Source organism: Gavia stellata, chromosome 17 (assembly GCF_030936135.1).
Source record: "Gavia stellata isolate bGavSte3 chromosome 17, bGavSte3.hap2, whole genome shotgun sequence".
In the NCBI taxonomy this organism is placed as follows: Eukaryota; Metazoa; Chordata; class Aves; order Gaviiformes; family Gaviidae; genus Gavia; species Gavia stellata.
In genome coordinates this window covers 244,194-271,215 of record NC_082610.1, presented here as the reverse complement: position 1 = coordinate 271,215, position 27,022 = coordinate 244,194, and the positions used below count along the sequence as shown (strand labels likewise).

Sequence of the window (27,022 nt, the reverse complement as noted above, 5' to 3'; positions counted from 1 at the left end):
GTACCAAGCTGGCACGCCGAGGTTCACTTAATTACTGACACTCCGCGTTGGTGACAGCTCTTTTGTCATTTGCTCACGGCAGGAGCATCCAGCAGGGCACCATCTCAGGAAAGGCCATGTGGGACACTAAACTGTGAGTCCCATGAGATGTTTCAGGACAAGCAATACTGAGAGCTACCCAAAAGACAAGATGAGGCACTGCTTTATCACTCCCTTATGGCTACTTTGAGACAGGATCATTGCGTCAGACGCTTTCCTTTCTGCAAATAACAGAACCTTCCTGTCTGCGGAAGGTTTCAGGTTATTTTTAGATTTCTCAGTGATTTACTCTCCCCCTCCAGTGATAATGTGAGCCCTCGTGTAAACAAGTATCTGGAGCTGTAACTTCATATTATAAAATTGCCCATTGTAAAAAACAAGCCCAACAGATGCAAATGGCTGAGCTGTGTCCTGATCTGAACTGTATTTCTGTGCAATGGTTGAGCCAACCTATTTTAACAAGAATTAAGCGACACCATGCCTTGCCTACAAAGGAGAAATCAATCACAAAGACAACTTGAGAATAACTTCCCACATCGAGACTCTCTCGTTTGAAATGAAATTGATTTTATTTAAGAATATATGCTAAGTAATTTCATAGCAGAGTATGGGTTAACTGTAGCAGAACAGTTGGTTTGGAAAGTGATGTCAATCAGTTTTCCAGCTAGACGAGTCCTTGGGAAGAGAAAGAATGTTTTCAGCCACTTACAATACAAACAGCAGTAGCATACATTACTTAAATTCTTGCTGAGATTTCCTTCCTGAGAAGAGAGAAACATTTCAACTGAAAGAAAACTAACAGAGTGGCATTGGACTGACAAAAAGCAAGAGCCAGCCAAACTGCCTCTGTGCTGAAAATGAGCCTCAAACCCTCAGGTAACCAACTCCAGAGAAGGTTTGTACATTGCCTTTAAAAAATGCCGCTGCTGAGAAAGCACACTGCCACAGCTTCTGCAGGAGGCTGAATCGGCATCCTCTTGCCTTGGTCTGGAAGGGGCAGAAGGAAACCCTGAGCGAGTATCTCGAACTTTTCTGGTTCTTTGACTTTCATGTTAGGATGTACTCCTCCTCCCCACGGCCCGGTGTCTTTGCCAAGAGGAATCAGACTGTACGCGTTTCTCCATAATAAGGTGGTTTATTAGCACACTCTCAGGAACTGAGGAATGGAGATTTGGACACGCTTTTGTTTATTCTAGTCATACATAATAAAGCTTAGGACTTGAAACTCAAAAGCAGGAGGAAATAAAAGGCAGACCAAGCCATCTCACTGATGGTATCAGTTTACCAAATGTGATTTACCAGCTAAATGCCTCAGGCTCTTTGAATGCCCTTTTATTTTTGGTGTCTGTAGAGAGGGGCTGAAGAGCACCTCATTCTGCTACTGTGGTGGGGCACCCTTCCCAGAAGGGCACTGCACACCCTTGAAACAAACAGTGGACGTGAAAGCTGGCTTATGCAGAGGAGCTCTCCCCTTCCCAACTCTGCTGCGGGGGGCCGGGGGGGAGTACACTGACCTCAGGAAGCGCAGTGTGGCCTGCCTTTTTTCGGCTCTCTGTAAAGTAGCTTCCACCTGTTCCCCAAAGAGATTCTCCCCTGTGTAGGTTAAGTTCTCGAGTTTTGTGTGGACCTCCTCGTGGAAGCTGGAGGCTTGCAGCCAAGCAGACCGCCGTGCGTGACCCCCCGAGGCAGCGGCTCTCACCACCATGTCCCCTGTGTCAAAGGCTGCTCGCACCTGATGCCTGGCCAGGTCCATGCCCTTGAGAACGACAGCCTGGAAGGCCTGATGCTGGTCCTGCGGAAGACATTTTGCTAGCACAGAAACTTTCTTCTGGAGCTCAACTTGCTCTCTGGCCATGTAGACTTAATAGTCCACAACACGAAGGGCTGCAGCCAGCAACTGGTAAACCCTCTGGCCAAACGAATCCAGGCATTGCAGTTCCGGGTTTTGGGGTGCAGTACCATGCTCCTGGCCTGCCTTCTTCCTTGCCATTGCTGCCTCAACTGCCACACTCTCATGTGCAAGTTGAGAGACGTAACCGACCGCATCCTCAGGGAGGATGTATTTTCTCTCAATTTCCTTTGATACAGGAGGAATGGTGCGGGGTGTCTGCCATACGTTCTTTACCAGCTCGTCCAAGATAGGATGCAAGGGCACGGCAGCTCTATTGCACAAGGGCTTTTGGTCAAGATACTGATCAATGAGACTCCCTGTTGACTCCTGGAATGGAATTAAATGAAATCCAACCAGTTTAGCCAATCTTTTCAAGAACTGGGGGAAGGATGGATTTTCTGACGTGGAAGCATTACCCTCTTGTTCTTCTGTTCTAAAATGGTACATAAGATCAGCCAAATCATCCTCTCCAGAAGAATTGTAGCAAGAACCCTCATCCCGGAAAGCAACACCTGGCTGCCAGCTGGATGAGTCACAACCCACTGCTGGCGAGGTGGAGTGAGGGCACACTCTTTACAGGGGGATGGATGATAGCGGCTGCTCCGAGACTGTTGGCAGAGGGGGCATTTGACTTGAGGCAACTGCTTCACCCAGTGAGACAGACAGCTCTTGAGATCCGGAGGACATCCTTGGTTCCAAAAGCATTCCGGCTGCACTGGAGCTCACCAAAGGATCTGCAGCAAGTTCTGGAGGTGGCTCTCTGGGTCTTGAGGCAGCCTCAGCAAGTAGGAGGATGGACCTGGCCAGGTCTGAGAGCATACCCAGCCACTGGGCTTCCCCAGGGAGCGGTTCCCATCCTGACACTGGGTGGAGTGGAGACTGGGACACAAAACCGCTTGAAGGTGGTGGCTTCAGTGTTGCCGGGCTTGAAGGTTTTGGTTTCTGTTTGGTTCTTACAGGAGAGTGCTTTTTCCGCGGGGCCCGTGTTTTGTCAGGTACTGCAAAAGTTTTGCTTTGGGGAGGTAACTCAGGTTTTGGAGGTGACAGCAGCGGGGCCTTCAGCAGAGCCGCTTCCCCAGGCTCTGCTGGCAGGCACAGCGGGGTCGCCGGCAGCAGTGCTGGGACAGAGCCCTGGCTACTGGCAGGGAGGGCGAGCTCACGCCGGCGCTTGGTGGATTGCCCCTTCGCTGCCCCGCAGCTCACCCGCTCGGGGCGCAGCTCGGCGCCACGGCCGGGCCGGGCCTGCAGCAGGGCGGGCGGCGCGGGGACCGTGCTGGCCCAGGCCCCGCAGCCCTGCGGGTCGCAGCCCGCTGCCAGGCAGAGGACGCAACGGTCGCGCTTACGGGTCACCGAGACCCTGCGGCCGCAAGGGCACGGCTCGGGCCCCTGGGCAGGCCCGCCCCCGCCACCGGGCCGCCCGCAGGAAGGGCGCCGCCGCAGGCCCGTCCCGGCGGAGCAGGGCCGACCGCAGCTCCCAGCGTGCCCCGCGACCGCTTCCGGCCAGGCCGCGCCCGTCCCGCCGCCGGCGGGAACTACAGCTCCCGGCAGGCGGCGCGCATGCGCAGAGGCTGGCCGGAAGTGGGCGGACCGGCCTCCACAAGCCCCGCCCCCTTTGCGCCGGCCGCCATTTTGTCACCGACTTTCACCCGCCGCCCGACGGGGCGTTTTCTTTTTTTTTTCTTAAAGGAGAAGCGACAGCCAAAAGCAGGCCCCGCCGCCAGGCCTCGCCGGAACCGCGAGCGGCGCCGCAGCCCCACGGCAGGGAGCGGCCGCGGGGGGCGAGCGGCTTCCCCTGCCAGGCCTCGCCCGCAGGGCGAGGGGACCCGGGGGCAGCCGGAGGGGCGCAGGCAGCGGCGGCGGTAGGGAGCCCGGCGGTGCCGAGGGCCGGGCGGCGGCCGCGCGGCGGACGGGCGAGCCGGGCGGCGGGCCGGCAGCCGAAGGGGCCGTGCTCGGGCGGGCGCCGCGGCGGGGCCGGCCGGGGGGGCAACGGGAGAGCGAGCGCGGCGGCCCCAGCGGCGCCTGCGCGGCGTGGCGCACGCCCGGGGCGCGCGGGGAGCGGCCCGCTGGTTGGCCGCGCGGCAGCGGGGGGACGGGCCCCGCCGCAGCCGGGCCGCCCATTGGCCGGGCGGCGCGCGAGCGGCGGAGAAAGGCGGGAGGGCCGCGGGCAGGGGGAGGCGGGGCTCTCTCCCGTCTCCTGCCCGCGGATTGGCGGGCGCGCGGAGGAGGCGGGTCGCCTGGCGGCCCCGCGTGAAGGTGGGCGGCGGGCGGTGATTGGGCGCGGCTGGGGCGGGCGGGGGAAGGTTTGGCGGGCGGGCGGGAGGGAGGAGCGCGCAGCAGCCGCCGCCGCGGCCCCGCCGCTCGCCGCCCCGATGCCGGCGGGCACCGAGCAGCCGGGGGGCGCCGAGGAGCAGCCGCCCGCCCAGGGCCCGGCGGCGGCAGAGAGGCCGCCGTCCTCGGGCCGCCGCCGTCCGCCGCTGCTGCCCGCCGCCGAGCAGGGGGAGGAGTCCGGCGGCAGCCGGGTGCTGAGGGGCGGCCGGGAGCGGGGCCGGGCCGCGGCCGCCGCCGCCTCGGCCGCGGGGGGAGCCGCTGCCGCCGCCTCCCGCCGCCGTAAGGCCGAGTATCCCCGGCGCCGGCGGAGCAGCCCCGGGGCCCGGCCCGCCGCCGAGCAGCCCGCCGCCGAGACGCCGCCCGCGGCCAAGAAGGCCCCCCGGGCCGGGTGAGTGCCCTGCGGCGCCGGGCTTGGCCCCCGCCCTGCGCGGGGTCGGGGCCGGGGGTGGGGGGCTGGCGGGCGGCCTCTCCCCCGCGCCGCTCGGGGGGCGCCTAGGCCCCGGGGCCCGCCTCCAGCCGCGGGGCGCCCCGCGCCGCCGCCTCTTTGTTCCGGGCCGAGCTGGGGCCGGCCGCGGGCCGGCCTCGCCGGTCCCTCCCCAGGAAAGGCAGTGTCCCGAGCGCTGCCTGCCCTCGGCCGCCCTGCCTGTTGCAGCGGGCGGGCCTTCGGTTGCGGGCGAAACCGTAAGCGCTTCCTGCGCGAGCCGCCGGCTGCGCGGCGTCCTCGGGGATAGCTGCCGCCTTCCTCGGTGCTGCTCGGTCCCCAGCTTGTTTTGGCTCCGTATGCCAGAAGCCTCAGTGAAGGAGGCGGCGGGATCTGTTTTCCCGCGAGGAGATGACTGCATCTCGCTGCTGCTTTATTTCTGGAGTAGGAAACGAGCCACGTGCACACGTACGCTTGGAGCGTTTGGTACTGTAGCTGATCCGCCTTGTTCTGGCGACAGAGTCCCTCTGATCCAGACGTAACCATTATGGGCAAGACGGGGCTCTTGCCGATGTCTTGCTATGGTTCACCTAAGCTTTCTCTGGATGAAATAATCTGTGTTGGTATAAGGGGCTGAAACCAGTGCTTTTGAGAAAGAGGCAATGGGTCTGTCCACAGCTGGGAATCGGGGCTCGTTCTCCACACCGTTCAGTTTCTTGTTTCTGCTGCCATGCCATAGAAGCTGTTTCTTACACTTGCCTTTTGTATTTTTTCAGGTGCACAGATAAAGCAGCTGGTAAAGGTAAGAGCTGAATTCCTCACTCCTACTGTTGTATTCCATCCAGAAAGTCAGGGCTTTCCCAGGAAGGTAGCCAAACATCTGTTGGATCGTCCTTTTAAAGAATGTTTTGTTGCTTAATGACACACGGTTCCTTTCCAAGGTCTCTCTCAAGATTGTGGAACTGCAATAAGCTGCTGCTGATCTTCGCACGGGCCCAACGTGCAAAAACTTATTCTTCCAAATAACCACTAGGGTATTGCTTCGCTCTCAGAAGTTGAGACCACGCTGCACCGCAGCTTGACAACTCTTGTTACACAGCGGTCCCGAGCAGTCGGCAAAACCTGGGCTCGCATCTGTTCTGCTGCTGTCACAAATAGAGGTGTAGGTCCTCAAGAGACATGTGAAAGATATATGGAAATAAGAGTATTCAAATAGTTACACTTGTCCTCTTCTAGCTTTAGTGGATGGTGAATTTTTTATGCTTATGTCTTCAGGGATGAAGGAGAAAAGTTTTGAAGGGGAGAGAGTAGCTTAATGGGTCTAATCAAGAAAGCCCCAACTGTGGGGACCTGCGACCAGGAGCAGAACTTCTGTTCTTCCAGCGCGAACTATGTGAACTCTTGTGCGTCTATTTAACAGGTTCTTGTACAAAAAAAAAAAAGTTAGAGGGCTTTACTCCTTGCCCAGTGATGACTTCTGAAACAGTTCCAAGTAAAAGGCTTTGTGTAGTGTTGGTTTTGATCTAGCACTAGAGAATTGTCACAGAATGAAACAGTGAGGAAAGAAGGTCATACACCTGTGCAAATGAACTCACCTTTCTGCTGGAGCTGTTCAGTTCTTGTTTGCAGGCATTTGTGTCTTGAAGGCTGCCTTTATTCTTGTAATTCTATAACTCTTTAACTTTATTCCTACAAGTCTATAGCTTTTATTCCATTTGGGTGTTGAAATCCATCATAGCTCTAGCTGGCAAGGTGTATTCTTGCAGACCAAAGCAGAATTAACCGATGTGTGTTTAGCACAGACCGCACTTGTGTGCACTTACCTCTTACCGTGTAAAGGGTGGGCAGTGTATTCTAAGAGCTTCAACCTTTTAGGTTGGTGTCACTTAATATGCATATAGTATTAGCATCACATTTTAATGGTGATTCTCAGTGTTTTGGATACCTTTAAGCAGAAATGTTTGTGTTAGTGGTAGAAAACAGGCAGAATAGCCCCACTTTTACCCTAGTTTCTTGGGACGTGCTTGGAAATGGCAAATGTCAGTCTGAAATTCCCCAAGTTTGGTGGCTCTCTGCACTTCAGCCATTTTAGACTTTAACTTTGGGCTCCGAGAGATTCAGCTGTCCTTGAATGTGAGAGTGGAAAAAGTGTTTATTAAATTTCTTGAGCTCTTTTTTTATGATTAGACTTGTGGCCAAAATGGATGTCATTAACATTTGCATGGAAATTGGCACTGAGAAGTGATGACTACTTCTAGTCCAAAGGAAATCTGCCTTGGTGATTATTTTTTTTGGTTGTTTATTTCTTCATCTTTAAAAATACAGAAGTGAGAAAGCTGCGCTTCTGTGTCCCAGCTGCGCAGTGGATGAAGTCCTTGCTGCACGCTTGTGCTTATTGGGGAAGGCATGGAATCAGGCTGAATAAAGTGTCTTCCTCAGACAGATCGTGCAGTATGCAGGAGAGGAGCTTCCCTCCCGCTCCCCGCTTTTTGGCCTTTAGCATAAAATGTTCGAAGAAGCCTGATCAGGTGTAAGCAAACTGCAGCTTTCCTTGCACAGCAGGGTGTTTGGTAGCTAGGAGTCCTCTGTAATTCTGGAAGGCAAAGTACCATTTGTCGTTTCACCCCTGGGTGGATCTGAGTTGAGGAAGAAATCCAGTAAAACTGCTGAGTGGTTCCGGTGAAGGCTTTGAATTTAGTGCTAGCATTTACTGGCATGAGTTCTGACATGGAATTTAATTCTGCATGGTGATTTGCATTATACTCTTATCCTTTAGTATAAAGTACTAAATCCAGTTTAGAATATTAAATTTGCATGAAGTCAGCCATAACTGTTAGCCTGTGTATACAGGGCAAACGGCCTGTGGAAGTGAGGTACAGCTAGCTGGTGACGCATCCTGTGTATCTATTGGACAAATGAAAAACTTGCTGCACCAAAGTTGGTTCAGTCAGTTTTGCTGCCTTATGTTTGGGATTGTATTCTGAAGTAAAATCACCAGGGTTGCTATAGGTAAAGAAAGCTTAGAGGTGGTGGGTGCAATCACCGCTAAGTTTGTGCTATTGATTATAACCGAGGTGCTATAGCAGTGGAAGTGTCTCGCCAAGTTTTACGTTCTTCTATATAGTGCCCTGGGCACTACAGAAAGCCAGAGGGCTTTTCTGCTTGTCGTCTTGGGAGCGCAGGCACAAAGGTCTGACTGCACAGGTCTGATGGGAAGATTATAGGAAGGTTAAAGTCGAAGGTGTGTATCGTGTCAGAATTGGTATGCGATTGTTACCATACTAGTGTGCATGAAGGCAGGTGCAAAGTCAGCCATACCGATTCCATTTCCTGTCTTGTCTGCTTAGTCATGCAATTGCAATATTTCCCTAATGTGTTTTTGTAGAAATATTAGTTACATAAGTAGAACATTTAATCTCAGCTTATAAATTAATTTATATAGCTAGAGTCAGACTGCGTAGTATAATTCACATTTGACTTCCCACGATGCTGTATATTCTTGTGGAAATAACTTTCATTTTAGTTAGGCCTGAATAATTTTAATTATTGTAATGTAGATTCAAAGAATACACTCCATGTCCTTCCATCACTGAATTGAAAATTCAGTGCCTACTGTTACTCTTAAAGTCATGTTAGCAGTCAGACAAAACCTGCTTTGCTGATTTAATTTTATACCCAAACCAGTTTCTGAGTCTATCCACCTTTTTGTAAGATTTTACCTCTGCTGTTTAGTAACCACTTTTAAGAGCTTGAATGAAACCTTTCAATCGATTACAGTTGGAAAAACGGGCTGTGTAGCTATTCTGGAGGGGGTGTTGGAAGAGTGGCTGAATATAAAGGTGCCGGGTTTGTGCTTAGTGGTAGAGCTCCCTGCCTTACTGCGTTCCCGAAACATACGTGCTTTGTCTTGGAGGTTTTAGAGCTGCGGGTTGCAAGAAGGTTACTTCTCCCACAGTAAGAAGAAAGAGCGTGGGGTTGGAAGCATTTGTACAAACGTAATATGCCGTGAATGAACACTCAGATTACTGAACCTCCGTGTCTAATGTGGCTCTGCTTGTGTCACGCAGCTGAAACGTACTGAGTTTGGACCCTTGTTTATGCAAGTTGTTTTTCTTGCATGTTTTTGTCTTGCAACTTTACATTGGTATTGATGCTTTTCTGCAATGATAAGAACGAGATCCAATGTAATTCTTCAGGTGCATGTAGGTACACAGCTGTGTAGTGGTGCTGTTAAAAGGTGGAAAGAAGAGTTTGTTGGAGAGGTAAAACAGGGCCACATGAAGCCTTTATTTACTTAAAGCTGTGATCAAGAGAGATGTAGTCCCACGTGCATGGAGAGTCACCTCCTTGGAAGTCCGTTCCCGAAGTTTTTTTGCACAGCGTGGGCTAAAGGATAGTGCCAGCAGTATTTATGTGCTTCTTCAGCGCATGGTTATAGAAACCACGTGTTAGAAAGGGGGCCACGTGTGGAATACTTTTGTTGGTTCTCCACATGTGTGAATATCTATCTTGGTGATTTGTTCCAAGACACTTTTTTTTTTTTCCCCCCAGTCTTTCCATATGAGGCTACCGTAATGCCCTTTGTGGGTGGCTGGTGCAGCAGCCATTCTCCCACTGCAGTGGCTTTAAAGCTGCGATTTGAAAGCTTGGGGGAGACGGGAGGTCAGAGAGCTGTTTCTTCAAGGACTGTGAAAGGCAATGAGTGGGAAATACAAGCTTGCCCTGTAGCAGTCCACTTTTAACTGCTAGAAAAACTGTAAGGTTCCACAGATTAAAAAAGATGGAAAACTTTAAGACCCCAGTGGTACAAAGTGGTTTTGTAGCGTAGATGACTCACATTGTACCTCATTATTTGTATTCTCAAAGCTTCATGCTTCTTTGGTAATGACTGCTTTCCCTTAAGACTTTCTCAGTGTTTTGAGAGAGAAGTGTCATTACTTAAAATCAAACCTTTTAAAAATGTGCTGAATTTAAGTAACTCTGATTGCCCAAACCTACTTTGACTCCTACGAGGATGTTCCTGTGTTCCATATGCACAATCTCACAGCTCTTTGAGGTGGGGGAGCCATTTGGATAGAGGTTTACACTAGGATTTTTTCCCCGGGTTTCATTTTTGTCTGTGCCGTTACAAAACTGTATGTTCAGTGCCTTATCTGCTGTATGGTTACTGTGTTAAATCTAAGTCGCAGTCTGAGATGTATATATGTTGTGGTGCATTTATTTTCATAATAGTTGTTTTGTAACTTAATAATTCATAATTTATTTTCCCTTCACTTAATGTACATGGGTATTTTCTGAAAGTGTCTACTTTGCAGGGTTAGTAAGATGCTTTCAAATGCTTTATAAATCGAAGTTTACAAAATTTCTTGTTAGTAACCAACAAAGTGTTAATTTGTAACAGTTGAAAGTTTCATTTTTCTATACATCAAGGATAGATTAAGTGGCATGAGTATTTGTTACTATTGTGATGTCAAAAAAAGAGGCATCTGTTATTGCAACAAGCTTACCTCTGAGCTGCAGCCTGAAATGGGGTTGGTAAATAAAAGCTTGAACATCTGAACAAGTGTGGCTGGTAGAAGTAGATGTGGAGTACCAAACAACTCCCAGTTCTGAGAGTAATGGAGTGGATTTTCGAGCTCCCAGTATAGCAGGACTAGCGCGTAGCAATGCACCAGTTATAAAAGGATGGTTTATGCCAAGTCTACAAGTTGTGCGGTAAGCAGCAGAAGCAAGAAGCTCTGCTTCCAGAGGGTTTCCATCCTTCGTCCCCAGTGAAACCTGAGGACAGCAGTATCTCCCAGCAGTGCTGCCGACTTTGCAAAATAGCATCTGTACTAGCGTTACTTCTGCGCACCCTTCTTGCAGGGAACGGTAATTCGGGTCTCCGTTCTCTGGCTACTTGCTTATCTTTCCCAAAATACAGAGCAACATAGCCGCTGCATCTGCAAGTTATTAGGGGAACAGGTTAGAAGCAGAGTGGTGGACAGACACAGCATGATCATGCAAGTCCTATGATGAAGGAACTACTACTCCTTCAGGAGGTAAATGCTGTTGGTTTGGTTTTCCTGCTCTTTGCAATGAGTAATTGATACGTGCCTAGGACTTTGTTTTCCTTCGGTGCTTGGAAAGAAGGTCAGGGAGGCCTCGGCCATGGGATATGCGTATTTACTGCTCAGGCCCTTGTCGGTTTGCTGTCAGTTACCCAGACACACTCTTAACACTTGCTGCATCCAGTGATATAAAAAAGAAGCAGTAAGCACCCTGTTCTTGGAACAGTCTCCTATAAAGAAAAGAGGGCTGTGGGGCTGGGGAGTGATGCAGCTGTAGATGAAGCAAGAAACAAAGCATGAGAAAGCACGAGTGCCGGTCCCTGTGGCTTCCTGTGAGTATCCTGCCTACAAAGTGGATTTATGATATAGGGAGGAATTGAGACTCATGAGGGTGAGTTTATCTCCTGGTCTGGGAGACAGTGGACAAACTTTGGTATTTATCCCATTTGTTTCAGTTCACGGCAGTGCTGGTATACGTAGAAAAATATGATACAGTTTTTGAGATAGAGATGCTTTCACTGGTTTGGTAACCCTGTGTGCAGTGTTCCAGGGGCGGAATTAGAGTGTGAATGAGAATACATTTCTGCTGCACATCTGAAATGAGAATCTCTGCTGACTAGCATGCTGAGTAAAGATGGAGTGTTACTGGGGTAAGCTCTGTTAAGAAACAGAGCAGTACCCAGAGTCTTGTCTTCTGGTTGTCTAAACGATTATAACAGCTACAACTTTGTAGCTAGTTTACTTTTCTTGTCCCTTCTCCCAATGACTAGTGTTTTCTTCACAGATTTTAAGATTAAAGGACATTCGATGCCTCTTGTGTACTATCACTCAAATCTATATGTGTTTTCTGCCCTGGACACTGTTAAGTTTAAAGGCCGTTGGGAATAATCAGCAGAATCGTAATATGGTAAAAGTACCTCAGAATGAAAGCTGTGTATCATGAAGTGACTTACTTAAGGGAGAGTTCCAGGTAGGAAGAACCTCAGGAGCGAAAAGATCAATTAGAGACCAGTTAAGTAAACTGGACGCCCACAAGTCCATGGGTCCTGATGGGATGCACCCACGAGTGCTGAGGGAGCTGGCAGAAGTCATTGCTGGACCACTCTCCATCATCTTTGAAAGGTCCTGGAGAACAGGCGAGGTGCATGAGGAATGGAGGAAAGCCGGTGTCACTCCAGTATTCAAAAAGGGCAAGCAGGAAGACCCAGGAAACTACAGGCCAGTCAGCCTTGCCTCCATCCCTGGAAAGATGATGGAACAGCTCATTTTGGGTGTCATCTCAAAGCATCTGGAGGAAAAGAAGGTTATCGGAAGTAGTGAACATGAATTCACCAAGGGGAAGTCACATCTGACTAATCTGATAGCCTTCTACAATGGCATGACTGGATGGATAGATGAGGGAGGGGAGGGCAGTGGATGCTGTCTACCTTGACTTCAGCAAGGCTTTCGACACCATCTCCCACATCATCCTCATAGGCAAGCTTAGGCAGTGTGGGCTAGATGAACGGACACTGGGGTGGATTGAAAACTGGCTGATAGATAGAGCTCAGAGGGTTGTGATCAGTGGCACAGAGTCTAGTTGGAGGTCTGTAACGAGTGGTGTTCCCCAGGGGTCAGGACTGGGTCCTGTCCTGTTCAATATATTCATCAATGACCTGGATGAAGGGATAGAGCGTGCCCTCAGCAAGTTTGCTGATGACACAAAACTGGGAGGAGTGGCGGACACACCGGAAGGCTGCGCTGCCATTCAGTGTGACCTGGACAGGCTGGAGAGTTGGGCAGAGAGGAACCTTACGAAATTCAGCAAAGGCAAGTGTAGGGTACTGCACCTGGGGCGGAATAACCCCGTGCATCAGTACAGGTGAGGGGCTGACCTGCTGGAGAGTAGCTCTGTGGAAAGGGACCTGGGAGTCCTGGGGGACAACAGGATGGCCATGAGCCAGCAGTGTGCCCTTGGGGCCAAGAAGGCCGATGGCATCCTGGGGCGCGTCAAGAGTGTGGCTAGCAGGGCGAGGGAGGTTATCCTCCCCTTCTACTCTGCCCTGGTGAGGCTGCATCTGGAGTGCTGTGTCCAGTTCTGGGCTGCCAAGTTCAAGAAGGACTGGGAGCTGCTGGAGAGGGTACAGCGAAGGGCTATGGAGATGATTAGGGGACTGGAACATCTTTGTTATGAGGAAAGGCTGAGGGACTTGGGTCTTTTTAGTCTGGAGAAGAGAAGACTGAGGGGGGAATCTTATTAATGCTTATAAATACTTCAGGGGTGAGTGCCAGGAGGATGGGGCCAGTCTTTTCTTAGTGGTGCCCAGTGACAGGATGAGAGCTAATGGGCGCAAACTTGGTCATAGGAAGTTCCATCTAAATATGAGGAAGAACTCCTTTACTTTGAGGGTGGCAGAACACTGGAACAAGCTGCCCAGAGAGGTTGTGGTGTCTCCTTCTCTGGAGCTATTTAAAACTCGCCTGGACGCATTCCTGTGCTATCTGCTTTAGGTGACCCTGCTCTGGCGGGGGGTTAGACTAGATGATCTCCAGAGGTCCCTTCCTTCATTCTGTGATTTTCTGAAAAGGATTGGTGGGACTTTAGAAAGTGGATTTTCCCCGTCTCTCTTGAATGACTTCCTGTAAGATGCAGGCATCCACGCGGTTCCTGAAACTAACTTCTGCAGAGGCTACGGGATGAAGTGGATAATCACAGAATCACAGAATCAGTACGGTTGGAAAAGACCTGTAAGATCATCGAGTCCAACCTGGGGGAAAAAAAAAAAAAAAAAGAAAAAGAAAAAAACCACACAACATCAAAAAACCCACAAAAGAAAAAAAAAAAAAAAACCACAAAACCCACGCCACACAACAACAATAACAAGCCACAACCCACCCAACACCACACAGCACTATGTCCATCAAGCTACATCCCACAATGCCACATCCACACGCTCCTTGAATACCTCCAGGGAGGGTGACTCTACCACCTCCCTGGGCAGCCTATTCCAGTGTTTCACCACTCTCTCAGTGAAGAACTTTTTCCTAATGTCTAGCCTGAACCTCCCCTGTCGCAACTTGAGGCCATTTCCTCTAGTCCTGTCACTAGTCACTTGGGAGAAGAGACCAACACCCACCTCTCTGCAACCCCCTTTCAGGTAGTTGTAGAGAGCGATAAGGTCTCCCCTCAGCCTCCTCTTCTCCAGGCTAAACAACCCCAGCTCCCTCAGCCGCTCCTCATAAGACTTGTGTTCCAGACCCCTCACCAGATTTGAGGCAAAGCCTTGGTGGGTGCTGATTCCAGCTGCTAGTGCAGCTGAATACTTTGCAGATAGAAGTTTCCTGGTGCAGCTCTGACCCTTGCATGGGGACCTGTGTCCCCTGTTGGGAGGGTCTAGAATTATAAGGATTTTCAACTAATTGCTCTATATTGCTTTACAAGTTCTACTGCAAGGTAAATATTTGATGCTTCTCCTAACTATGGGGGGTTTTTGGAGGTACATAGGTATTCACAGCATGTAAAAATGCAATGAATCTGTTAGACAAGCATGCTGAAGTAGAGGAAGAAGTAAAAAGGAGAAATCATGGCAACAGGCTTATTAAACACCTTCACTTCAGAGAAATGAAGCAAAATTGTTAGGTGAGTGGTGTACTTTGTAGAAATGTATTCTGAGGGAGGTCTGCTTCAACTCCGTAAGTCTAATCTTTAAAATATTAGCTCTTACTATGAAATCAGCTGAATGCCTGATCTTCCAAGGGAATAAACCTCTTTCAAGAGCAGCAGTGTGTGCTAACACTGATAGCATGGTAGCATTTGAGGGGGAAATTTCTAGAGAACGTTTCAAGTGTCTTTGGATTCGATTTAGCATTCAAAAAAACTCAGGATGTTCACAATTAAGATTAAAAACGTAAAAGTCACAGTTCACCTTGAGATCCGCCAAAAGCCAAGAAGAAGGTGTAGTTCATGCTCTGATGATGAAGTGGGCTTTATAAATGCAAGACATCAGACTTGGTTGCTATTTTACAATGAAGTTGTGATGCCTCACATCCTGCATTCCAGTCAGATTTTTTTTCAGTCAAATGTTGGTTATTCCCACCCTGTTAATCAAGGATTGGGGAATGAGTCGCGCAAAGCAAACTACATGCTAGAAGTAAAAGGATCATTTGGTTCAAAAGGCTTGATGCAAAATTAGAGATTTCAGGTTGGGAGGGACATCAGGATATCTCTGGTCCCACCTGCTGCTTAACATGGGTTCAACGCAGAGTTCTCATCATGTTGCTCAGGGCTTTCTCCAGCCAGGTCTGATCAAGCTCCAGAAGTGGGCCCAGGTGAACCTCATGAGGTTCAACAAGGCCAAGTGCAAGGTCCTGCACCTGGGTTGGGGCAACCCCCGGTATCGATACAGGCTGGGGGATGGAGGGATTGAGAGCAGCCCTGTGGAGAAGGACTGGGGAGTACTGCTGGATGAAAAGCTGGATGTGAGCCGGCAACATGTGCTGACAGCCCAGGAAGCCAACCATATCCTGGGCTGCATCCGACACAGCATGACCAGCAGGTTGAGGGAGGTGATTCTGCCCCTCTACTCTGGTGGGACCTCACCTGGAGCACTGCATCCGGCTCTGAGGTCCTCAGTACAGGACAGACATGGACCTGTTGGAGCGGGTCCAGAGCAGGGCCACAAAACTGGTCAGAGGGATGGAACACCTCTCCTATGAAGAAAGGCTGAGAGAGTTGTGGTTGTTCAACCTGGAGAAGAGAAGGCTCTGAGCAGACCTTATTGCTGCCTTTTGATACTTAAAGGGAGCTCATAAGGAAGATGGGGACAGACTTTTTAGTTGGGCCTGCAGTGATAGGACAAGGAGTAATGGTTTTAAATTAAAAGAGGGTAGGTTCAAACTAGATATAAGGAAGACATTTTTTATGCTGAGGGTGGTGAAACACTGGCACAGGTTGCCCAGTGAGGTGGTAGATGCCCCATCCCTGGAGGCGTTCAAGGTCAGGTTGGACTGGGCTCTGAGCAACCTGATCTGGTTGAAGATGTCCCTGCTCATTGCAGAGGGATTGGACTAGATGACCTCTAAAGGTTCCTTCCAACCCAAACCATTCTATGATTCTGTGGAGGTTGCATGGCCTTGCTGGGCCCCTCTTCCAGTGCTTGACTGTCCTCTTGGGGAAAAATGCTTTTCCTGTATCCAGTCAGACCTCTCTGTTTCAGCTGACCGCTGCCCCTCATCTCCCTGCTGTGCACCTCAGCAAGGAGTTTTGGGCTGCTTGATAACCTGCCTTTACATTGTAAGGCGGCTGTTGTGTCCTCCTCCTCCCAGGGTTTTCTGTTCTCCAGGCTGAACAAGCACGTTTTCCTCAGCAGCTTCTCACAGGTTGTGCGTTTCAGCCCCCAACCATCTTGGTGGTCCCCTCTGGACTTGCTCAGGCATGTTGACAGCCTTCTTCTGGTGGGGGTCCAAAACTGGAGGGGGAATCCAAATGTGGTCTAACTAGTGCTGAGTAAAGGGGATTAACAGTGTCCCTCTGTTTCCTGACTGTGCTCCTGTGAATGGCACCCAGGATGCTGTGGACCTCCCTCGCTGCCAGGGCATGCTCCTGGTTCTTGATGTGCAGTTTACTCTTCGCTGGAACTCCCAGTGTAGCAGAGCTGCTCCCCAGCCAGTGCTTAGAGGACTATCCGCTGACTTTGCCAGCAGGTGCTTGATAAACTCTCAGGCATCTCGGTGGTACTGCTGGCTGGTGCTTAGGCAGCAGAAACCCAGCTGAAACTAGACAGCAGTGTAAATGTATTTGCCTGAAAAGGAGTGGGTCAGAGCTGAGCACAGGCCCTGTGGAGCGTGGCAGGTGGTTTTGTGTACTAAGCAGTGGCAAACCTGGAGTGCTAAACATAGCCAGCTACTTGGAATTAATTTCTTCAGAACATCATTTGTGACATTTCAAAAGGCATTTGAGTTCAGTAAGGCCCAGTGTCACAGCAAGCACTAAAAAGTGAGATCAAGTGAGCTGTACTTGGGAATTTCAATTTTTAAGGGATGAACTTGCTCACATAGATATTTTAGCCAGTTCTGTTACCTTGCCAAAATATATCTGGAGATCAGCCAAAAAGAAACCACCTGTAGAAGCTATAAATGAGTGCAAAGACCTCAGGCTAACGGTGCTTGTAATGCTTTTTGCTCTAGCGTAAGACCAGAAACATCCAGCTCAGATTCCTCAGGGTTATTACCAGGTGTACAATTCTGATTAAATATGTCTGGGGGATTCTCCAAACATGACTTTTAACATGGTCCAGTTTTGAAGCTAGTCTTTCATAAAGCAGTTGCTGAGGTTTATGCGTGTCTATCTTGTAGTGCTTAGGGGAGATCAGAGCCAGCAAATAATCATCTTATAAGCCTTTATCAGAGGGAAATGTAAGCTGTTTTTAAATATTTGTGTCTTTACTTAAAAGCAGTAGGAAATTTGATGAGAGTTTTAAATGAAGGCTTGCTGAGGTAAGGCCCTGGGGTGTGTCCTGTCTGGCTTGGCAGAGCTACACTCCAAATCTGTAAGAGGTAGTGGATTCCCCGTCAGAGTAGAGAGGGGCAGTTACGCTATTCAACATCACACAACAGAGAGGAGTGTGAATTAATGATGGGATTTATGCTTTTTATTATTATTAAAGAGATTGCAATGGGTGTTTCAGATCCCAAAGAAGAGAAGGAAGAGGAGGAAGTTTCCAGTGTCCTCAGCCATGGCTCTTCTGTCAGCACAGCCAGGCCTAGCAGAAGCTGGCGCAGCAGCAGGTCAGCTACTGCGGCCCGCCAGCGTGACACTGAGAATTCGCGTGCCTCCAGATCCAAGACTGGTTCCCTGCAGCTTGTTTGCAAGTCAGAGCCAAACACAGACCAGCTTGAATACGGTATGTGGGAAGCCCTGGCGTGAAAGTGCCTGGAGATAGTCAGGTCTTGGGAACCTTTGAAGTGAGCTGGATGTGGGTGTAACTTTGTGAGCTGTATGCAGACTGTGGCTGGTACAGGCATGGTGCTTCTTGGTCATGAGTACCTTCTGCCACCAGCACTCCTGGCACTGAATGTCGACGGAGGTATCTTGAGACAGATGAGCTCACTGCAGCGAACACAGATTGAAACCTAATGGTGACTTTTCCTTTCAGAGGTCACAGAAGAGCATCAGTCTCCAGCTGGAATCAGGTCGGCAACTCTTTATTTCATGGTATTTCTTCCTATTTAATGTCTCAAGAAGGGAGAATAAGGGCCTGAGTTTTTTCAAAATTAATGCTTCTGTGAAAGGATCTATGGGACGGATAGTACCTCTGTTTTCCTTTAGTCTTGGACTTCTGTATTTTCAGTCTGGATTGCAGATGGACTGCAGATGTCAGGAGATAGTGGGGGGAAATGGATAGTAAGATTTGATGTGGGCATTTCACCTGGTACCTTTATTCCTTCAGGAGCAGATGCTGTAGTTAGGTGGGTTCACAAGAGGACATTGCTCTGCCTAGCTTGTCTGTTTTGGCTGTCATCATGCTCCTTAGTCAGTGCAAGCTGTGAGCTTTCCCCAGTCATGCTGGATGAGAAAGTGCTGTGTAATAGTGTCTTTCCCATCCTAGGGAATGATGCATGAATGTTCTTGCAGTAGTGCTTAAGGTGTTGCTGCTCAAGTCCTCTGTTCTCCCTTTCTCTCAGCAGTGATGATGATGAGGAGATGCTTATCAGTGAGGAAGAAGTTCCATTCAAAGATGATCCAAGAGATGAAACCTACAAGCCCCATCTAGAGAAGTAATCGGATTACATACTTACTGTGGTTTTAGACCAAAAAAAATTGTGACATCTTAGTTGAATGAGCTTAATACAACAAAAAGAACCTGTGCTGGTTGCTGAGGTGGAATGGCTCCCATTGGACACAGTGTTTTCTAAATACTGCCTACAGCTATCGGGACTGTTCTTCTCTAACGGACTAAAGCCTTTAGAGCCCTGCTGGCTGCCAGGTTCTTCCTTAATCCTTGTTCGTGCTTCTGCTTAGAAGTGGGACTTGATAAATAGACCTCAACTTTGACCCAGTTTTTGCTTAAATCTTTGTAAAAAGCAGACAACAGGAAGAGTGTTGGAGTAATATGTTGTATTTGTATCTTTGTAGGGAAGCGCCAAAGCAAAGGAGAAAAGCTACCAAGGTGAAGGAGGAAAAAGAGAAACAGAAAGAGATTAAAGTAGAAGTGAAAGAAGAGAGTGAGTTTCAGGAAGATGAAGAACCACCAAGGAAGTGAGTAAAACTCTGCAGTTACATGTAACAGTGTGTATTGTATATTTTGCGTTCTTGCTAGTGTACAACAGTGTTTTGTTGTTGTTGGCTTTCCCCGTCCTCCTCTGGGCCTGAAAGATAATAGGGCAGAACCTTTTGTTCTGATAGAAGTCCTGCTTCCTAGTATCTTGTGCACGTTCAGCAAGGAAAAGTAAGAGTTGGTATTTTCATTTAGTTTAAGTTGAGGGGTTTTTCTCCATACTGTGGTTTAGTCAGCGTACCTGGATATGCCCACACAGTGTGAAAAACTTCAGAGCATTCTTAAAACTGGTTTCTGTTGTGATGTCTGAAGTGGATTAGGCTGTATTAGAAAGCCAGTCTGAGAAAGCGACATTGCTTCTGTTGTGTGCCTAGAGGCAGGCATGGGAATACTTTGTACGGTGTCATGTGGTAAGTGTCCTCTTTGTACATTGGGACTAACACACCAGAGCTCAGGAAAAACAGCTGTTTTCTCCCTCATTTTGGAGAAATAAAAGAACAGACTTTGGCTACCTAATCAGTTGCTAGTGCTTTGAGTGGAGACACAAAACCTTTGGGTATGCTGTCACTGGAACTCAACACTGAAGCTTTCCTTATGGCAACTGAGAGGTAGATTGGATTTATGTGTCTGTGTCGAAGCCATTCTTTGGGATAGTGTGAAGGGGAAAAAAAAAGCAGTTTTTCTACTTTAGCTCCTCTGTGAGCAATTGGAACAAATGGGGCTCCCTCTGCTGGTCTGTGGTGTGGGGCTCTGCACACCTTTGTTTTAACTTCTCTTGCTGTTTCTAAGCTACTGCAGAGCTGATTTATGGTATTTTGAGAACTTCCCCCCCCACCCCCCGTTAGAGATGTCTTTTTGAGGCTTGTGGTTGTGTTGTTTGGATCAGACACTACTTTTGTGCCCAATAAAACCTGTGCCTCTTCTGAGGGCTTGGCTTGATTGCTGAGTACCTGTTCAGCATGTTACTGGCATGGTCATGCTATCAATAAAGATGTCTCAGTACAGTCTAGAAAAGACTTCCATCAATCAACTTCAAGTGTCTCTGCAGGATATGATCAAGCAGGCACAATGTTCTGGGCAGAGCTATTGCTTGGGAGGGTGCATTTTACAGGTAAGCGTAGGTCTGCTCAGAGCATAGATTTTTGTCTTGACAGGTATGTAAGCTGCTATAGCTAATTCAGAGGACTGTAAAATAGCTGCTAGATCATTAATCCTGTTCTTCCTAGTCTTGCAGATTGATGTTTTTCATGTGGTATGAAATGTTACCCAACAGAGCAGAGGAAATAGGGTGCACCATCAATTCTGGACTGTGTTGGCAAAATTACATGTTTATAAAAAACGCATTAGGAAATGGGAGAGGTTGTGAGAGCGAACAACACGAATCATTTATTTCTCAAGAATGTTGCCTTCCTCTGAATCTGCCTCCAACTTGCACTCGATGGATTTTTCTAGAGCTTGCAGTTAATGAGGCAATGGCTTGCTAACTGCAGCAGGAGCCTAGGAGTGGAGACTCTCTTGTGCTGATGTGCAGCCTGGAAAGGGATGAATTTAACTGTAAGGTCACAAGTTGTTTGGACAGCTGCAGGTTTAAAAGAAAAAATGTGAAGCGTGTGATGCCTGGTTGAGGGTTTTTTAAAATAGCCATTCCTCACTCCATTGTGGCAGAAGAGTTGGTAATTTCTAGCTGCAGACTGTTGGGCTGTGGCTGTCTGATACCTGTTTACTGGTATCTGCACAGTTGTGAATGGTGGGCTGACCACATTTGAGCTAGGCACCCATGTTCAAAAACGTGTTGTGTGCTAGACCTAGGAGGTAGTCATGCAGCCGCAGCCTGACTACGTTGGCAGAGGCAGGGTGGTTTGAGGTCTGCCACATGCTACGAAATGTCATGCAGAAACAAGTGTCACCTGGGTATCAGAAACACGGGAACCACAGCTCCACAAGGAGCAGTCTTCTGTGTGATGTGGCAGTTCTGAAAAACTCAGGGACAGTTTGCATGGAGGCCTGGTTGCTTAATGTCTTTAGGGAACCTGCCCATCTATTACAAGAGTGTTTCATTAGAAACTCTTCAGGCATTTTGGTCCAGAGCACGTGGCTGACTTGCCAGAGCGGCTGACTTGCCGGGTGCACTGTTAGTTTTCAGCCTAAAAGCGTAGAAGAGTTCTGTAGTATTTCTTATAGTATGCTCCTGCTTTATAGCATATGCTTCAAAAACTCTGCCCACTACCAATGTAAAGAAGCTTCTTTCAGTTCTGTTTCTGTAACCCTGTTACAGGAGGGGAAGGAGGAGAAAGGATGACAAGAGCCCAAGGCTGCCCAAGAGAAGGTAAGTGATCTCCTCTACTCAGTTCTGTTCTGAAGACTTGCTTCCCTTGCGTCCTACACAGAAACGTTGATTGTCTCAAAGCCATCTCTCTTGCACAGTATAGAAATCTGCCTTAAAGGGGAAAAAACCAAAAAATAGCAGCATGCCTAGACTTCCCTCCTTTCCTTCCCCCTTCTCCCTGTAGGTGTGGGTTTGATTTCTTCCAACTGAACCAGCCTCCCCCCACTTCCAAGTTGATGCCTAGCCTGACATTGCCCAGCAATAAGGTTCTGGGAACTCTGTGTCTCCTGGGGTTTTCTCAGGTCTGGGGGGAGCCCTCAAATAGTGCTAGGAGAGGAGGGAACTCTTGGACGGATTCTTTATCAGCATAACCCAAACAGGAATATTGGAGCAGTAATCCTTTGCTTTCACATCACTGAGCTGCACTTGCACTCATTTATCTTGCTGCTGCCCTGGCTTCAGATGCATCAGCTAACCACTCTGCCCATTTCCTTACTGACTTCTTAGGAAGAAGCCTCCGATACAGTATGTCCGCTGCGAGATGGAAGGCTGTGGCACAGTCTTGGCTCACCCGCGTTACCTGCAGGTTGGTTGAGGTTTTTCACTTCCTGAATGGTATGTGTGAGGGCAGGGAAGGGCCATTTGGAACAGGCAGCTAGTGCTCTAATGGCACGGAAGTGCTCCTTTCTAACACTGTCTTTTTGGTAGACCTAATCAATTGAGGCTGGTTGTGGCCACATGTGTCTCCGTATCTGTCCTGTTGCTAGATGTCCACATTCGTTTGGCTTTCTTCTCTCAATGGAGGTCAAAGCCTTTGTATTCATAGTAAAAGGGTGTCTTGTCACTAATTGGAGTCTGGTGGCCTGCTGGGGGGCTGTCTGGGATCTGTGTGTCTCAACTGTTCTCTTAGCCCTGTAAAGAGAGAGTCTGCAATCTTTCACTCTTCCTTTATAGCATCACATAAAGTACCAGCACTTGCTGAAGAAAAAATATGTGTGTCCTCATCCCTCCTGTGGTCGGCTCTTCCGACTCCAGAAGCAGCTCCTGCGGCATGCCAAACACCACACAGGTACAGGGAGGTGGGAAATAGATACAAACTCCTCCTCAGGTCAGTAAACAGAGAGGGGAAAAAAATGGAAAAGCCTCTAGGACTTCTGGGGAGAGTGAAGCCAGGGCAGGTGGCATAGATTTGCAGCAGTAGCAGCAGGGTACTATTTCCTTCTGGATTACCATTTTTTAAGGAAATGAAAGAAATAGGCTACAGAGTTTTTAATTCACCCCCTGGCAAGTATCACTCACGGTTCTGTAGAGGAATAAACCAAGCCAAGCTTTATCCTAATTTGCTAGTCCTTCAGTATTGGTCAGAATGGATAATTAGCTCTTAGGAGAGTCTTAATCACGGCTTAACTCTCCTGATCAGCTGCTGTGGTGTATTGTGGAACACCTCCTCCTTTGTTATGCTTGCTGCACTTCTAGTTCTGCTGCTTCTTGAGCAGCTTTACCTGCAATGTGTGAAAGCTGGGAAAGGGAGCAGGTCTGTGGGAGAGTAATGCTCCAACTGGTGTTGCTTTTTAGATCAAAGGGATTACATCTGTGAGTACTGTGCCCGGGCATTTAAGAGTTCTCATAACTTGGCGGTGCACCGAATGATCCATACGGGCGAGAAGCCATTGCAGTGAGTACCTCTGCCTGTCTCTTGCCCTCCTGCTTTGGGGGACCCTTGGATACACCTGTTCTTGGACTGCACCAAGAGCAGGGGCAGCTCTGAAGTCAGGGCTGGAACCTGTTCTTGGTGTCCCAGCTCTTTTTAAACGCACACCTGTAGGAGTGTTTGGGCTGCCTCTTATCTCACCTGCTCCTTGAGGCAGTATCTCAGTAGGGATCTGAGGAACATAAGCCCTATGTAAATAAAACTGGAAGAGCTGGAGCTACAGTGACATCCCATTTTAGTGAGCCCCTGCTGTTTTCCTGGGCTGCCTCTTTGCTACTGCTGTCCCCGCAAGTGTCTGGGGATGTCCCGTTGTTGTGACCTCCCCCTTCTTCTCTCCCAGGTGTGAGATCTGTGGATTCACCTGCCGGCAGAAGGCTTCCCTCAACTGGCACATGAAGAAGCATGATGCGGACTCCTTCTACCAGTTCTCCTGCAACATTTGCGGCAAGAAATTTGAGAAGAAGGACAGCGTCGTGGCCCACAAAGCCAAGAGCCACCCCGAAGTGCTTATTGCTGAAGCGCTGGCTGCCAACGCGGGTGCCCTGATCACCAGCACCGACATCCTGGGCACTAACCCCGAGGCCATTGCGCCGCCCACTGATGGCCAAGGCCTCCCCCTTCTTCCCGACCCCCTGGGAAGTGCTGCCCAGGCAGATTGCCTGCTGCTGAACCCTGACGGGATGCCGAAGACATACTGCGGTGGGGCAGAGCGCGTGAGCCTGGTGGCTGACGGCAAGCTCTTTGTGGGCAGCGGCAGCAGTACAAACCCGGAGGGGCTGGTCATGAACACAGAGATCCTGGGAGCCACCACAGAGGTGCTCATCGAAGATTCAGACTCCACTAGTGGACCCTAGTGGGCGGGGAGCACATGGGTGCTGGGACAGTTTGGACTCTGTATTTAAAAGGAGAAGAAAAAAAAAAAGGAGACACTTACTGAAAGAGAGAAAAGTTAAACAAAACTTACAGTACTAGTAAATAACCGAAGGGTCTGCTCCCCTCCAGTGTGGATCACAGCACATCCTCTTTCTCCCAACCACTTCTCTCTCTCCCACTGCTCCTTTGTAGAAAGGGGCACATGCTGCCATTACCAGAGCAAGTTGGACTGAGCAACGGATTTCTCCAAGGGAGGGGGAACTGCTGAAACCCTTTGCTCTACCCCAAACCAGATGCCTTCCCGGCTCCTTGACGTGGCCCCACTCGCAAACTAGAAAGTGTTTGATGTGCTCTGGACAAGTTTCTTAGGACTCCCTCTTGCCCCTGGTCCCAACTTCTATGCATCGCTGCACTCTGGTCCTTGCAGTCTCATTCTTCCTCCCGGGGCTGGGAGTTTGGCTTGGCACTTTAGGCCCCCTCAGCAGGGTGAGCTGTGAAACAGCGCACGTCCCTCTCCCCACCGCGCTCCTCTGCTCCAGCTCTGGCAGGAAGCGGAGGGAACGCCCTGGCTCATAGATCATGTTTGCTTGGAGAGGCCCGGGGGCTACGGGAGCCCTGCGTGGGAGAGGCAAGGAGGAGCATCCCAGTTTGACGACAGTAATTTGCACTTTGAACATGTTTCGTTTTTGTGTTGTGGTAACAAGATTCCTTATTTATTGATTAAAAAAGGGTCGGTATTTTTTAGTTACGTTCTTAGGGGGTGGGGGTGGAAGGGGTTCAGGCTATTTCCCAGTAGGCTCCTTCGCACTAGCGAGCTGCAGGGAGCACATCGTGCCATCGTAACAGCAGCTGGGAGAGCCGAGGTGAAGGCGGCGTTCTGGAGTCAGATGTCTCTTGCAGCTTTTCCAGAGTAGAGGGAGAGCCCCTGGAGAAGAGCCTGCTTGCAGTGGGAGTCTCTGCAGCAGCATTTTAGCAGGAGGATGAGGTGAGTGATGGAACAGGGGCTGTTGTCTCCCTCCCTCCCAGGCTGGGGTGAGCTCCTTGCAGTAAATGCTTTTTTTGCCTCCCCCTCACTGCCTAGCCTTTCAGGGAAGAACATCGTTAGCCAGGAACTTGTTCTCGTGACTTAGGACAGTTGTGAGCTGCTTGCTGCTGGGGGATGTTCTGCTCCTCGTCCAACTCTGCCTCTCCGTTCCAGGTCTAGACAAAGATGCAGAAGCAGGGACTGGATATGGTTGTCTCAGGCTTGTTTATCCAAGGCAATAGACTGACGCGGGACTAAGGGGCCGTCAGCTTCTCTCCCTGCCCCCATTTTGGGGGGAGGGTGTTGTGCAGTTGTGTTCTCAAAGCTTGTCTCTTCTGCGCAAACAACGCTGCTTTCCATGAAACGTGGCGGTTCCAGTGTTGCCTGCCGGTGTAGTTAGGATGGCTCTGAGCCCTTGGAAAAGTTTACATGGGATATGATGTGTCTGCTATGGAGACTTGGATCTTTTTGCTCTTATCTGAAACTTTGTGTGGAGATTCAGTGGCCTTGAATTCGTAGTGTTTTTGGAAGAGGTGAAGAATAACCTGGGCTTTTTGTTTGTTTGCTTGTTTTTTGGTTGGGTTTACATGGTTGGGAGCAGAGCTGAAGTGTCTTGTCCAAGCACAAGATCAGCTAAATTAGTCTGTAGCACGCAGCAGCTACGCAAAATCGGGTACTGGGGTCTGGAGAATGGCAATAAAACGTGGAATTTAATTGGAAACTTTTTACAGGAAACTGAACACCCACTTTGTCCCCTGTGGTGCCTGGAAATCCAGCTGTGGTGCAAGCCTGGCAGCTTTTATTGGGCCATTTGTCCTGATTTGCCCCCTCCCTTCCCCCCTTACACTGGTATCTTTGTCAGAGCAAGATGAAACACTTCTGGTGTTGGGGCGGTTCGTGGCTGAACAGTTTGCAACCCTGGTGTCTTATGCCCTAGGTGTGGTCATCCCATGTCCACGTTCTTGCACAGTGGCAGCAGTGTGGCTCCCATGCCTGCAGGAGATGCGTCTGGCCACAAGCCTCTCCTGGAAATAAGGGTGAGGGCCCAGTGTACCTGAATGCAGGTCTTCTTGGACAGTGCATGTCAGGTCCACAGTGGTACGGTGTTGAACTAAACCAGCTTCTTCAGCTGGGATGATCCAGTTTCTTGCTTGGATCAAATTATTGTCATTTCCAGCAGGAAGCTTTTGGGTGGCCAACCGGTCCTCTCCCCTTGCAAACTAAAAAGAAGCAGCGCAACGAGACGTGTTCAAACCCAGCTCTGATGGTTTCACAGCCCAGCGGCGCGGGTCTTCTGTCTCGGGAGACTTGGGGCTGGCCGAGCTGTGTTATGTGGTGGCACGTCTCCTGGCCTGGATTCTGGCCACGAGTAGCAGATGAGCTCGTGTGGTGCGGGTCGGCCCCCTCATCCCCATGCTTGCTGCTTTTCGTGCCCTGCCCCTGTGCCCTGTGGGAGGTGCGGAGCGGGCAGAGCCTTGCACAGAACACTAAATGGAGAGCTCGGGGTTTTGTTTTCTGAGGGATGGCACTAAAATGCTTTTGGGTCAAGGGCTTGCTCACCTCTGGTGACGCGGCACCTGGCTGGGAGGCCAGGGAGGCTGCCTCGTCCTGTGTCTGCCCCAACCGCCCCGAGCGGAGCAAAGAGTTTGCCGTCGGCCGCATTTCTGGGATGCAGAATCGAGCGGCTCATTTGCTTCCTGGCCCGGACACCTCTGGTCCCTGCCACTCCCTGTCTTGTCCTTCCATGCACACCTCTTGTAGCTCTCCTTTTTCTTTTTCTGGTCTCGGCCAGTTGCCTGTCTGTCCTCTAACCACAGCCTGCTAACCCCTGGCGCAGGAGAGACTGGTGTAGCTCCCTTCCCATTCCCCTTTGAAACCCTGAAACTGACACAGCCCTCCTGCAGCTCCTTCTCTCCTATATGTCTCTCCTTCACTCGCATGCAGTTTGCTTCAATAAATTATTGTAGTAGTTTGCAATAAACTTTTTTGTATTTTTTTTCCCCTGTATTTATTTTTTTTCTTCTCCTCCCGGGGAGGGAACGGAGGGGGCACAGGGCCCTTCGCCTGCTCTCAGGGCCCTGGAGAGCTTGCGGGTGCTGTGCCC

General features: G+C 49.8%; 2 protein-coding genes across 2 annotated transcripts in view; both read left to right on the top strand.

Annotated features, from left to right (window-relative positions):
• SELENOH (selenoprotein H) overlaps positions 1–27,022 on the top strand; it is a 78,866-nt gene that overhangs the window by 51,633 nt on the left and 211 nt on the right. The window lies entirely within an intron of this gene.
• ZFP91 (ZFP91 zinc finger protein, atypical E3 ubiquitin ligase) lies at positions 4,300–26,918 on the top strand. The gene is made up of 12 exons (XM_059826054.1): positions 4,300–4,646; positions 5,023–5,123; positions 5,419–5,481; positions 17,395–17,610; positions 17,863–17,899; positions 18,392–18,484; positions 18,843–18,965; positions 21,260–21,310; positions 21,818–21,896; positions 22,265–22,379; positions 22,886–22,985; positions 23,362–26,918. Exons 1-12 carry the CDS (start codon positions 4,300–4,302, stop codon positions 23,873–23,875), a joined length of 1,839 nt encoding a protein of 612 aa, XP_059682037.1. The 3' UTR covers positions 23,876–26,918.